Genomic DNA, 13,998 nt, shown 5'->3' with positions numbered 1-13,998 from the left:
AAGAAATCACAAATTCATTACCAGCAGGACAGACTGTACAGCAAATGCTACTCATCGCCAGCTTTCCTTAAAAGACTGCAGCTCATTCAAAGGGCTGTTGCCAGAATTGCAATCAGAACAAAACTAATTTGAGCACAATATTACAGTGGTATATTGCTATTATGCCACCTATAACAATAACTATATCTTCCAGAAGATGCCCTAACCACAGCAGTCACACTAAACCGCACTCCACCTTACTGTAAAGTGTCCAGGTCAAATGCAGTTAAATACAGTACATGTGATGGCGTTAAACATGTTTGACTATGATCTATTATTAATGTAATACAAATCAACCTATGAATCAAATTTTTTTCATGATGCATTGATGAATAGAAAGTTCAAAAGAACGACATTTATTTGAAATATAAATCTTATTAGAAATGTCTTTACTGTCACTATTAGTAATATACATATATATAGAGAGAGAGAGTGAAAATTTAATTACATCTATCCCCTGAATACAGATGTATGCGATGTCCTTCCTATACGCTCTTGCAGGTCAAGAATGTCCAGTCATTATGAAGCACATCCACAGTTCTCAGAAAAACAGCAGAGAAGGATGATGTTATGAAACACGGCGACCCCTCAGGCCTTTTGCAACGGTTCATGATGCAATTTCCAAAAATAGCCCAGTGCAAACAAACACAGATCTGGAAACAAAGAGTCGGGCAGCCTTGGGCACACTGGACATCACAGGGGGCAGTGGGTCAGAGAACGCGCTCGCAAAACTAAACTAAACCGAGCAGGACTCAGAACATCACCTCCAAACTCAACGCAACGTTCCTAATCTCAGCAAGCCTGTCCTTTACACATGATGGACACGTCTACTTCATTTGCTTTGATCTAAACCATGTCCCCTAGACATCGTCCTGGCATGTTCTCCGACTAAAAACGCGATGCCAATTTCTCACACGACAGAAAGATTAGCTTATTCTTTACTTTGTAATTAAGTCGTGAGAGCGGCAGTTAAAAATAGTGTGACTCGTCGATGTCAGTCTGCCTCCTCCGTGTCTGGGAAAGCAGAATATGACGTTTAATTTCCTTGTCTTAGCAACAGCCAGCTTTTTTCCCCACTCTCTTTCAAATGGATTTTTCCTGCAACCTTGGCCCTAAACGCTTGCACCTGTTTAATGACGGGAAGTGCTGGTGATCAGGCTTAGCGTGAGGACACCAGGACACTTTAATGACTCGACACTCAGATGAATCCGTCACGGAACGGTTGACCTGGTGGATATTATCCGAAGCACAATGTCAAGACTTCGGGAACTTCGGAACGTCCTTCACGGAATAAAGACGCTTTATTCAAATGGAAAGATCGCCACAGAACACGCTGCTGGAAAACACTTGTCACAGACTTTCAGAACCGAAATAAAAATGCTACAGTATCCAATTCCTGAATTTCAATTAAAGCAGCAGAACTGTGAATTTAAGCTGAATTAAGATGGAGTAATAATGGAAGAATTTGTAGGAATTACTTTCATTTTTTAGCATGATCGTGGCATTTCCAGAAACGTAAGACATTTGGGTTAGGGTTAAATAGAAATTCAAACCTATAGAAATTTGTAGTATACACATATATGTAAATATATATATTAGGGCTGTCAGTTAAACGCGTTATTAACGGTGTTAACGCAAACCCATTTTAACGCGATTAATTTTTTTTTCCGCGAGATTAACGCGCTTTTTGGCGTAGCAAACTTTGTAGTTTTTTTCACATGCTTTTGCAACAGGACTATGGAAGCAAATACGAGACATAACTATTTGAAATTTAACAGCCACTGAATACTTAGTTTTGAAATATTTTATTTTGAAAAACCTTAATCTGAATTTATTTGCTCTGAATTCACCCCATTGAAATTATTTTACTTTGGAAACCATGTATCTGAATTTATTTGTTTATTTGTTTTGTTTAAAAACTTGAATTTCGATTTTAATATTTTTCAATGCTCACAAATTCAGATACAAAAAAAATCAACTTACAGAATTTCAGATAAAATAGATTCAGGTTGATCAAATTCAACTGCTCAAATTCAGATCTCAAATTCGACTGCTCAAATTCAGATCGAAAAATTCAAGTTAAATATTCACATGGTAACATCCGGGCTACCCATGATAGGAAAAACAGCTGAGCCTGTGTAGAGACAGAGCGTATTTAAGCCACGCCCAAAGCGGGGCGAAACAATCCAACCGTCTCCATTGACTTTGCATTGCGAGAGGCTGCCTCCTTATAATAACATATAACAAAAGACAGAAAAATGCATAAAAGCTGCTGTGTGACAAGGTGTTCAGCAAATAAGCTAAAAAAAAACACAACAGAAATACAGTTTTATAAGCTTCCGAACCGGTAAAGCCAGCCTTTAAGGAGACAAAAGTAGATAGGCTTCAGGCAATAAGACGTGAAGCATCAGCAGGAAGAATGGGTACATTTAATATATCTCCTCTTCTCAGGTTCACATAGGGTGGTGAAATAAGCAATCGACATGGTTAAAATTATGAATTTTTTTTTTTTAACAATATCATGTCGCGTTCCAGTGCTATATGGGGAGGCTGGGCGTAGTTCTCTCAGAGTAGTTCGAGAAATAGTTGCGCTCTTTCTCAATTGATCCACTTTTATGTCCTGAAAAACAAACCGTTTTTGGGGTCGACAGCGTATAAAAAATAATTTCTGGGTTATTTTGCTTGTTTGCTGTACACCTTGTCTCACAACAGCTTTTAGACATTGTTTTGTTTTTTGTGTCATAAATGACAAGGAGGCAGCCTCTCGCAATGCAAATCAATAGAGACGGTTGGATTGCTTTCCCCCCGGTGTGTGCGTGGCCTATCATGGGTAGCCCAGATGTTACCATGTGAATATTTAACTTGAATTTTTCGATCTGAATTTGAGCAGTCGAATTTGAGATCTGAATTTGAGCAGTCGAATTTGATCAACCTGAATCTATTTTATCTGAAATTCTGTAAGTTGATTATTTTTTTTTGTATCTGAATTTGTGAGCATTGAAAAATATTAAAATCGATATTCAGGTTTTTAAACAAAACAAATAAACAAATAAATTCAGATACATGGTTTCCAAAGTAAAATAATTTCAAAGGGGTGAATTCAGAGGAAATAAATTCAGATAAATGTTTTTCAAAATAAAATATTTCAAAACTAAGTATTCAGTGGCTGTTAAATTTCAAATAGTTATGTCTCTTATTTGCTTCCATACAGGACGCGGCATGCGCGGCTCTGCGCTATGCAACCCATTGATTTCAATGGCTTGCGCCGCGCGAGGACGTTTTGTTGCTTCCTCGACCAAAGCGCAAGAGCAGGGGCGCGCACACCGCGGTCAAAATTCAAAATAGTTCAACTTTTGCCGCTGTGACGATTACCAGTGCGGCCAATAGAAACTTTTTGGCATCCAAAAAGTTTTGAAAACTGGCGTAGCGCCACGCATTCCGCATCCTGTCTGAAAACACCGGATCTAGCTAGACCGGAAGCACACTTGTTGCGAGCCGGCCAAATAGTAGGTTAACGTTACGTTTTGAGTGGATGACGAGCGCGAGACGCCGAAATGGATGCCAATAAGATTGTGAATGGAAAGTTTACTTTTAAAAAGTTGCCAAATGGTTCCATTGACGAGACCAAAGTGATCTGTGTGTTTTGTCGTTGTGACCTGAGCTATCATCATCGCAGCACATCCAGTCTGAAACACTGCTTGATGATGGCCAAGCACACACACACACACACACACACACACACACACACAGCTGATGCGAAGTCTCCGCCCCCTCGTCAATATCAGGACCTCGTCAGTATTTCTTTCACCCTTTTATTGATGGACAGTGTTACATTGTGTGAGAGATTATTTGCTCCAAGTGAGAATGTTAGTGTGAAATTGAACACAGTATATGCCAATGATGTTTTCAGTAAAAAACATTTGCACAAAGCAAGCTGATCCACTTTTCCATGTTGATAAGAGCATTAAAATGAGAAAAAATAATGGGACAAAAAGAAATCAAGAGACATTTAGAATAGATAAAAATGTGCGATTAATCGCGAGTTAACTGTGACATTAATGCGATTAATCGTGATTAAATATTTTAATCGTGTGACAGCAGTAATATATATATATATATTACATTTTAAATTTATTTGATTAATTGCATGTTTGTTCATTTATGTTATAATATATTAAAAAATTAATATTAGAATAATTTCTAGAAATTTATTTTGCAGTCTGATGACCAATAACTGTAGACACAACATATGTGGGCTTTCTAGAGTCTTTGAAATATCAAACCTATATGTATAAATATTTTTCATTTTTAAATGCATTGAATTCATTAAATATTTGCACATTTATATACAATAAATTAAATTAAAATATTACATTTATAAAGTTATATTTAATAAAATAAACAGACCATAATGCAATAAATATTATGATTTCTCAGAATGTTCTAATTATCGGCTCTGTTTTGATTATAACAAAATTCGGACTTTTGCTTAACCCTGAAATAATAATAATAATTAATTAATTAATTAATTATTAAAATATATATATATATATATTAATATTAATAATAACACACAATACAGATGATAATAAATATAATAATACTTATAGAATAATATTTCAGTGAGAATTTCAGAGAATGTACAGAAATAATTACTAAAAATCATAAACATACCACTGAAAACAGTCAAATATGTTGGTTGGGGCTAAATCACACAGAGACGTACCTGTGGTCTCCAGCTTTAGCTCTTCAGAGGTGTTGCAGCTGAAACAGAGAGAAGAAAAGAGTTTTCTTTAAGGATGTGGGGGGAAAAGACGAGGTAAACAACTCAAGGCTAGTAAAAAAAAGCAGTATTGAGTTCGTGTGGGCAAGTAACAACCATCTCAGACTCGTACTCCCCGGAGAGCAAACTGCAGTCTACACACCCAACATCATTACAGCCTGCCCAGCACTCAAACACTAGACCGGGCTTTCTGTTGCTGTTTTTTAGAGGTGCCACAGTATGTGACATTTAACTGTGAGCAAGCAACACAACACAATACATGCAAACACACACGGGCAAACACGGCCGCTCTGAAGGAGTCGGATGAATGGAGATCCCTGGGGTGGTCAGTTCAGTTGCCAAGGGTTGCAATGCGTGCCAGACAGACTCTGCATGAATGGCATGAAAAAGTCTATATTGATGACGTCAATGGAAAGTAGGAATGACAGTGGGAGAGAATGTGGGGGTGTGTTACAGATACTCCCTTCTGTCTTGCCTTCGGTCTGTCATTCTGATCCCTAGCTGCGGCTCGGGTTTATTGCCTTTTCGCCAAAAGTCGTAAGTCTAAACGCTTGGAACGGTTGTTTTAGTATGATTGATATTGTCAGTATAGTGTCTGTGTTCTTCGGTTCTCCTCTCTTTAGTTCCTGCTTCTGATTGGTTTGTTGCTTTAATTTTGAATTATGCCCTTGTTTGTCTCTAGGGTTACTGATTGTTTTCACCTGTGTCTTGTTTAGTTCCCTCATCCCGCCTGTGTATTTAAAGGTGACGCATGTAAGACTTTTTTTTTGTTGATAGAATGCACTCTTTTTACTCAGGTTATTGTTAATCGACTATTATTAGTTTATCTCCCCCGCATGTGTAAATATTGAGCCCTTCAGGCACCATCAGAACATTGAGAGTATCCGCTCAGATCCGTCAGTCTCTTTCCAGCTCAACCAATAGTATGAATTTAAGATTTGGGGGCGTGGCTACTGTAGCAGGCGGAGCGTTTGGGGCGTGGCTACTGTAGCAGGCTGAGCGTTTGGGGGGTGTGGCTACTGTAGAAGGTGGAGAGTTTGGGGCGTGGCTACTGTAGAAGGTGGAGCGTTTGGGGCGTGGCTACTGTAGCAGACTGAGAGTTTGAGGCGTGGCTACTGTAGCAGGCGGAGCGTTTGGGGCGTGGCTACTGTAGCAGACAGAGTTGGGGGCGTGGCTACTGTAGAAGGCAGAGAGTTGAGGCGTGGCTACTGTAGAAGGCAGAGAGCTGGGGGCGTGGCTACTGTATAAAGGCAGAGAGTTGGGGGCGTGGCTACTGTAGCAGACAGAGAGTTGGGGGCGTGGCTACTGTAGAAGGCAGAGAGTTGGGGTCGTGGCTACTGTAGAAGGCGGAGAGTTGGGGGCGTGGCTACTGTAGCAGACAGGGGGTTGGGGGCGTGGCTACTGTAGCAGACGGTGAGTTGGGGGGGTGGCTACTGTAGCAGACGGATAGTTTGGGGCGTGGCTACTGTAGCAGACTGAGAGTTTGGGGCGTGGCTACTGTAGCAGGCTGAGCGTTTGGGGTGTGTGGCTACTGTAGAAGGTGGAGAGTTTGGGACGTGGCTACTGTACCAGACAGAGAGTTGGGGGCGTGGCTACTGTAGCAGACTGAGAGTTGGGGGCGTGGCTACTATAGCAGACTGAGAGTTTGGGGGCGTGGCTACTGTAGAAGGTGGAGAGTTTGGGGGCGTGGCTACTGTAGAAGGTGGAGAGTTTGGGGCGTGGCTACTGTAGCAGGCGGAGCGTTTGGGGCGTGGCTACTGTAGCAGACTGAGAGTTGGGGGCGTGGCTACTATAGCAGACTGAGAGTTTGGGGCGTGGCTACTGTAGCAGACTGAGCGTTAGGGGCGTGGCTACTGTAGAAGGTGGAGAGTTTGGGGGCGTGGCTACTGTAGAAGGTGGAGAGTTTGGGGCGTCGCTACTGTAGAAGGCGGAGCGTTTGGGGCGTGGCTACTGTGGCAGACTGAGAGTTTGAGGCGTGGCTACTGTAGCAGGCGGAGCGTTTGGGGCGTGGCTACTGTAGCAGACTGAGAGTTTGGGGCGTGGCTACTGTAGCAGACAGAGTTGGGGCGTGGCTACTGTAGTAGGCATAGTTGGGGCGTGGCTACTGTAGAAGGCAGAGAGCCGGGGGCGTGGCTACTGTAGAAGGCAGAGAGTTGGGGGCGTGGCTACTGTAGCAGACAGAGAGTTGGGGGCGTGGCTACTGTAGAAGGCAGAGAGTTGGGGTCGTGGCTACTGTAGAAGGCGGAGAGTTGGGGGCGTGGCTACTGTAGCAGACAGGGTTTGGGGGCGTGGCTACTGTAGCAGACGGCGAGTTGGGGGCGTGGCTACTGTAGCAGATGGATAGTTGGGGCGTGGCTACTGTAGAAGGCGGAGAGTTGGGGGTGTGGCAGAGAGTTGGGGGCGTGGCTACTGTAGAACGCAGAGAGTTGGGGCGTGGCTACTGTAGAAGGCAGAGAGTTGGGGTCGTGGCTACTGTAGAAGGCAGAGAGTTGGGGGCGTGGCTACTGTAGAAGGCAGAGAGTTGGGGTCGTGGCTACTGTAGAAGGCGGAGAGTTGGGGGCGTGGCTACTGTAGCAGACAGGGTTTGGGGGCGTGGCTACTGTAGCAGACGGCGAGTTGGGGGCGTGGCTACTGTAGCAGATGGATAGTTGGGGCGTGGCTACTGTAGAAGGCGGAGAGTTGGGGGTGTGGCAGAGAGTTGGGGGCGTGGCTACTGTAGAACGCAGAGAGTTGGGGCGTGGCTACTGTAGAAGGCGGAGAGTTGGGGGCGTGGCTGGAGGCTTACGGAGGTTTTCCTCTGGGCGAAACTACTGTAAAGACGTGAGCTCAATGGATCTTGCCGGATGAGGACAATCATCAATTTGCAAAAAGAAAGTACCAGATGGTGAGGGAGGAAAAGTCTGAAAGCAGCAGGAGACTGCAGATACTAGAATGAACATGAAAATGAAACAACCCAGCAAGTACAAAACGCTTTTACACAACGTTGCATTTTGGTTACCGGTCGGAAACACTGCAGTACAAAATGTTCTAGTAGCACACCTGCAACAAAACATATATATATATATATATATATATATACAGTATATATAACCAAAAAAAAGTTTTAGAAATGTTGTGAAACCTCCTAGGTTTAGGTTTGAAACAGCCTCATAATGTTAAAGCAACAACAAACCCAAACCAATCTGTAACAGATTATTAAGGTTTTATAATAACGTATTCTGTACAATTAAAATATTCCACAGATGTAGTTTAAATGGCCTTGTTTATAGACTGTTTATAACCTGTCAACATCATATTTGTGGAATGTTTCTTTACGTTTCTTAAAAAAATTATGAAAAAGAAAAACAAGCTTTCAACCGGTTAAAATGGTTCAGTGGAAAGTCTGTGGACACAACGGGGAATTTCACGCGACTCCTGGTTTTTTCTTTCTCAAGACTGTAATTGTTCATATTATTTCAACTTTGCTACACTCTTGTCTAAATTTCTCACTCATATCTGAAACATTACACTGACAAAAGCAGAACGAGAGCTGCCGACAGGATTCAGTCATTTTTACTTAATATCAGAAATTATGAAAATGACATATGAGAGTAATGTAATAATAATATTTAGGTGTTCATTACCTACAGGGAAGGTGGAATAAAAAAACCCCACTTTTGCTACTAATATGAAAATTACTCAGATTTTCATTAATCATTTAGCATATGAAATTCAATACAGCGAATTAGTTATGAAGAAATATAAACAAATAGAATATATTTGATTCTTATTTTAGTATCATTGAGATACTGTAATAGTTGTTATTATTTTGATTTTTGATTTTATATTTTAACTTTTAACTTTAGTTAAAGTTCTAGTAATCTTTTGTGTTTTTTTAAATATGTTGATAGTTTTAGTTATTTTAGTACATAAATCTTGCATTGGCAACTATCGGAAATAAAATAAGATTATGTTTGGTAATATTTTATTTTATTTCATTTAAGGTTTATTTTAATTAACACATTTTTTTTTTTTTTTTTTACAGTTTTAGTTTACTATAATTACCCTGATCTCTATACCTCTCCTTATTACTGGCAAACACTTTTTGGCAAATGTGATGCCAGGTTGGATGTGGTAATGAGGCTTATTAAATGTCAAAAGTGGGCATGCCAACAACTTCCTGAAAATATTTTGCAACGTGAATATATTAATTAATAAATGCAGGCATCTGTCGTATTAAGTTTATAGGGGGGAAAACGAGATTGCATCCTTTGTAACACTTACAAAATGTAGTTGTGCTCGACTGTTTCTCTCGCTGTCTCCATCATCAGAGCTTGAGATAAAAACTGTTTAAAACATTCACTCACATCTACAGACGGGACTGACGGACCGATCCAGCCACATGACTCAAATTAAAAGCTGCTGACACAAAGCCAGTCAGTTTACAGCGTTGAAGGATTCCCACCGTCAGCATCACACGTCACGTCATCCACACACACACACACACACACACACATCTGACACTCATCACATGTGAAATATTCATGAGACCCCCATTACCGCGGACACATCGCTCGCTCACTCTCTCTCTCTCTCTGACCCTCTTCACCTGCCTGCTTATTAAAATCTCATAGTATTAACTCTACTGCTCATGGCCAGGCTGAATAATTCAATCAGACTAAAGGAGTCAAATGAATCTTTAATGACATTAAAGCCACAGGGGGAGCAGAACCTGGACTCTGCCAGCGTTTACTCTGGCCTTCACCTGGGGCGAGAGACGGGGCTCGTTCTACTTGACAGCCGTGCCGATTTAGCCACAAACGCTCATGAATTCTCACCGAGATTCATTTTCAGAGAGCTACAGATCATGAAAAAAAGAATCATAAGGACTAAAGATGGATTTAAGCTGAACGAGATCAAATCTATTTAGTTCTAGAGTCCTATTATTGCACTTTTCACATTCGTTTCACACTTGCATTAAATATCATAATTACTACAATGCCATTTAGGGTCATTAAGAGATTGAACCATGACTCTTTTTTTTACTGTGGAGCCAGAGCCCAGAATAGCTAGCATTAATAGAAGAGATATCCACAAAGGAAATGTGTTTAAAATGGTAGAAACTGTCCCTTTTTTATGCGAGTTTAATCAATGTATTGCATTTTTGATACTACACTTCTACTTTTCACAGTGAAGACTTTTGAGGTCCTGATATGATCGCAGTTAAGTTGTTTTTCGTTATTCGATTAGAGGTAAAAAGAGGTTTGAAACACCTTTACAGCGAGATACTGTTTCTAGCGAACATCTCGATGCCGTCCACATTTAGATGAACATGTGCTGCGCTTTCCTCTTAATAACAAAATAAACAAAATAACAGAAAACAGCCGTTCAGAAAGCATGTAATCACAGTGATGTGGATGTGTGCATCAGTCATGTCACGTCTATTTATACAGCACTTATTATACAATAGATTGCTTTAAAGCAGCAGCTTTACCGTATTAAACATGTCTCTTTCAATTAGAATTACAGCTTCAGTTTTTTCATCTTTTAAAATGTTTTATTCTGTGGCAGAAAGCTTCCATAGCTTTATAGTAGAAACCCAAGCTGTAATTCTGACATCTTTTCTCAGAATTGTGAGATATAAAGTCGCAATTGCGAGTAATAAAGTCCAATTCTAAGGGAAATTTTTCCTCTCACAATTGCGACTTTATTACTCGCAATTCTGACTTTATAACTCGCAATTGCGACTTTATATCACGCAATTCTAACTTTATAACTCACAATTGCGACTTTATATTGCAATTCTGACGTTATAACTCGCAATTGCGACTTTATATCACGCAATTCTGACTTTATAACTCGCAATTGCGACTTTATATCACGCAATTCTAACTTTATAACTCGCAATTGCGACTTTATATTGCAATTCTGACGTTATAACTCGCAATTGCGACTTTATATCACGCAGTTCTGACTTTATAATTCGCAATTGCGACTTTATATTGCAATTCTGACGTTATAACTCACAATTGCGACTTTATATCACGCAATTCTGACTTTATAACTCGCAATTGCGACTTTATATCACGCAATTCTAACTTTAGAACTTGCAATTGCGACTTTATATTGCAATTCTGACGTTATAACTCGCAATTGCGACTTTATATCACGCAATTCTGACTTTATAACTCGCAATTGCGACTTTATATCACGCAATTCTGACGTTATAACTCGCAATTGCGACTTTATATCACGCAATTCTAACTTTATAACTCGCAATTGCGACTTTATATTGCAATTCTGACGTTATAACTCGCAATTGCGACTTTATATCACGCAGTTCTGACTTTATAACTCGCAATTGCGACTTTATATCACGCAATTCTGAGATAAAAAGTCAGAATTGTGAGATAAAAAGTCAGAATTACCTTTTTTATTTTTTATTCTGTGGCGGAAACCAGCACCCATAATAAAGCAGCTCTGCAGTGTGTTCATGCTTTTACTCACATCTGACCTCGACGGACTGAACAGAAAATCAAACCAGAGAAGAGTTCAACTTTATATCTTTATATATATATAACTATATATATATAAAGTAGGCGGAGCCTTAGAGCCACACCCACGTCTTACATCATCTCCTCGGACCAATGGGAACGAACTTTCCTGGAACTCCAAACGAACTACTTTACAGCCTGATTTCGTTCATAGTGATGTCACACCAGTCTTTACATGTGAACACACAACTATCATTCTGTACATTTATACATAAAATATATAAGGCAACTAACCTGACTTGGCTTCTTCTAATTCTTTGGCTTCCTCAAGTTCTTTGGCTTCTTCTTCTGTAAAGAAACAGATCAGAAGGAATGAGTTTATGGTCTCCAAATACATATGCAGTTTCAGCTGTCACATTATGCACAGTCATGCCTTCACACACACTGAGGAAAAACACAGTTCAGGAACATCTGAAAATATGAAACATACAACCTTCCAGAGGGAAATCCATGTTTAAAGATCCAGCTTTATGAGATATAGTCTACTCTAAAATACAGATAGATGTGAATTCACACACACTCCAATGTAAAGTAGCTGCGATGCCTTTCTTCACAGTCCAGAAGTCAAAGATGAAAACAACAGTTTATGCTGATCTCAGCTCAAACTGGGTCAGCTGGTCTCCCAGTCTGACCCCTAAATCCAGCAAACCAGCTTGAGCCGGATGGCAGACCAGCTAACAGTCTTAGGCTGGTTTATCACATGTTTTAGCATGGCGTCCCCACTTCTTTCTCGTCACACAAACAACCAGTGCAAAGCTACTTCAGTGTTGACAAACAGATCATGTAGACATAAAAAGACAAAAATGACAATATATTATGTATGCATTTTATTTACACAATCTCAGTTTTTTTATTTCGTTAATTATTTTGTTATGTGCAAAATAATTAACAATAATGTTATCAATAATGTTCTAAAACGTTAAAACTTGTTAACGTAAACTTGCTGATGGAATATATAAATTTTCTTACATTTTTTAAATGTTGCTACTTGTTACAGAACTTTCAGAGAACATTCAAAAGTAACATTTCCATAATGTTTGTAGAATGATACAATGGAATATATCATCTTAATGTTCACATAACCAAGAAAAAACATTTTTAATACATTGAAAATTTTTTACGTTTTGAATATTCAGAGAACATTCAGAAACAACATTTTCATAATTGAATGTGAACATTTGCTAAATGTTTTAAGAACATTTTTGTTAGCTGGGATCATCAACTGTGATCATGGACGGCTAGACAAAACTAAATGGAGCATTTTTGAGCTGCTCCAGAAACTGTTGAAAGAGCAGAACAATTCAGAGAGATCCACACCTGCTAGTAAATGCGGTTATCAAGCCCAAACTGAGACTTTTGATTTCAGATCAGTCACACTGATTACTTGAAAATATTCAGTGTCAACTAGAATTTCGTCGGATAAATACATGGAAAGATTCGGTCAAAAGACAAAAGGAGATAATTAAATTGAGTGAAGTTTGAGCCAAGAGTGAAGCAGACACCAAGAAATGAAATAAAAGAGCAAACGTACATTGTTGATTTCCCTGCGCGGAGGCTCTCCAGCCCAATATCCCAGCTAACAGCCCAATCTCACCAGCTGCTCGATCCAGTTAGGATCGCCCACAACCTCTACACACACATTATGACAGCCAAGAGAAATGAGCCTCTGTCACTGTGGACTGGGACTGACCTGCTGGAGTCTGAGACTGGGACTGATCTCCTGGAGTTTGAGACTGGGACTGAACTCATGGAGTCTGAGACTGGGACTGACCTGCTGGAGTCTGAGACTGATCTCCTGGAGTCTGACCTCATGGAGTCTGAGACTGGGACTGACCTGCTGGAGTCTGAGACTGGGACTGATCTCCTGGAGTCTGACCTCATGGAGTCTGAGACTGGGACTGACCTGCTGGAGTCTGAGACTGGGACTGACCTGCTGGAGTCTGAGACTGGGACTGACCTCATGGAGTCTGAGACTGGGACTGACCTGCTGGAGTCTGAGACTGGTACTGACCTCATGGAGTCTGAGACTGGGACTGACCTGCTGGAGTCAGAGACTGGGACTGACCTGCTGGAGTCTGAGACTGGGACTGACCTGCATGGAGTCTGAGACTGGGACTGACCTCCAGGAGTCTGAGACTGGTACTGACCTCATGGAGTGTGAGACTGGGACTGACCTCATGGAGTCTGAGACTGGGACTGACCTCATGGAGTCTGAGACTGGGACTGACCTCATGGAGTCTGAGACTGGGACTTATCTCCTGGAGTCTGAGACTGGGACTGACCTCATGGAGTCTGAGAGTGGGACTGACCTCATGGAGTCTGAGACTGGGACTGACCTGCTGGAGTCTGAGACTGGGACTGATCTCCTGGAGTCTGAGACTGGGACTGACCTCATGGAGTCTGAGACTGGGACTGACCTGCTGGAGTCTGAGACTGGGACTGATCTCCTGGAGTCTGACCTCATGGAGTCTGAGACTGGGACTGACCTGCTGGAGTCTGAGACTGGGACTGACCTGCTGGAGTCTGAGACTGGGACTGACCTGCTGGAGTCTGAGACTGGGACTGATCTCCTGGAGTCTGTGACTGGGTCTGACCTGCTGGAGTCTGAGACTGGGACTGACCTGCTGGAGTCTGAGACTGGGA

General features: G+C 41.0%; 1 protein-coding gene across 3 annotated transcripts in view; it reads right to left on the bottom strand.

Moving 5' to 3' along the window:
* cd276 (CD276 molecule) overlaps window positions 1–13,998 on the bottom strand; it is a 113,620-nt gene that overhangs the window by 25,244 nt on the left and 74,378 nt on the right. The window contains exons 6-8 of one of the 3 annotated variants that reach the window (XM_056238331.1): window positions 11,590–11,643; window positions 4,766–4,803; window positions 1,246–1,320 (exon numbers count right to left, since the gene is read on the bottom strand). In XM_056238331.1, the coding sequence (XP_056094306.1) occupies window positions 4,781–4,803; window positions 11,590–11,643 (77 nt within the window). In that variant the 3' untranslated portion in view covers window positions 1,246–1,320; window positions 4,766–4,780. Of the gene's footprint in view, window positions 1–1,245; window positions 1,373–4,765; window positions 4,804–11,589; window positions 11,644–13,998 lie in introns of those variants that run through there. The other 2 variants (XM_056238330.1, XM_056238332.1) reach the window with 2 other exon arrangements.

The sequence above is a fragment of the Rhinichthys klamathensis genome, unplaced genomic scaffold (genome assembly GCF_029890125.1).
Source record: "Rhinichthys klamathensis goyatoka isolate OS25496 unplaced genomic scaffold, OSU_Roscu_1.1 h1tg000519l_1, whole genome shotgun sequence".
Taxonomy (NCBI): Eukaryota; Metazoa; Chordata; class Actinopteri; order Cypriniformes; family Leuciscidae; genus Rhinichthys; species Rhinichthys klamathensis.
The sequence above is the reverse complement of the archived record's forward strand: the minus strand, read 5'-3'. Positions and strand labels throughout refer to the sequence as shown.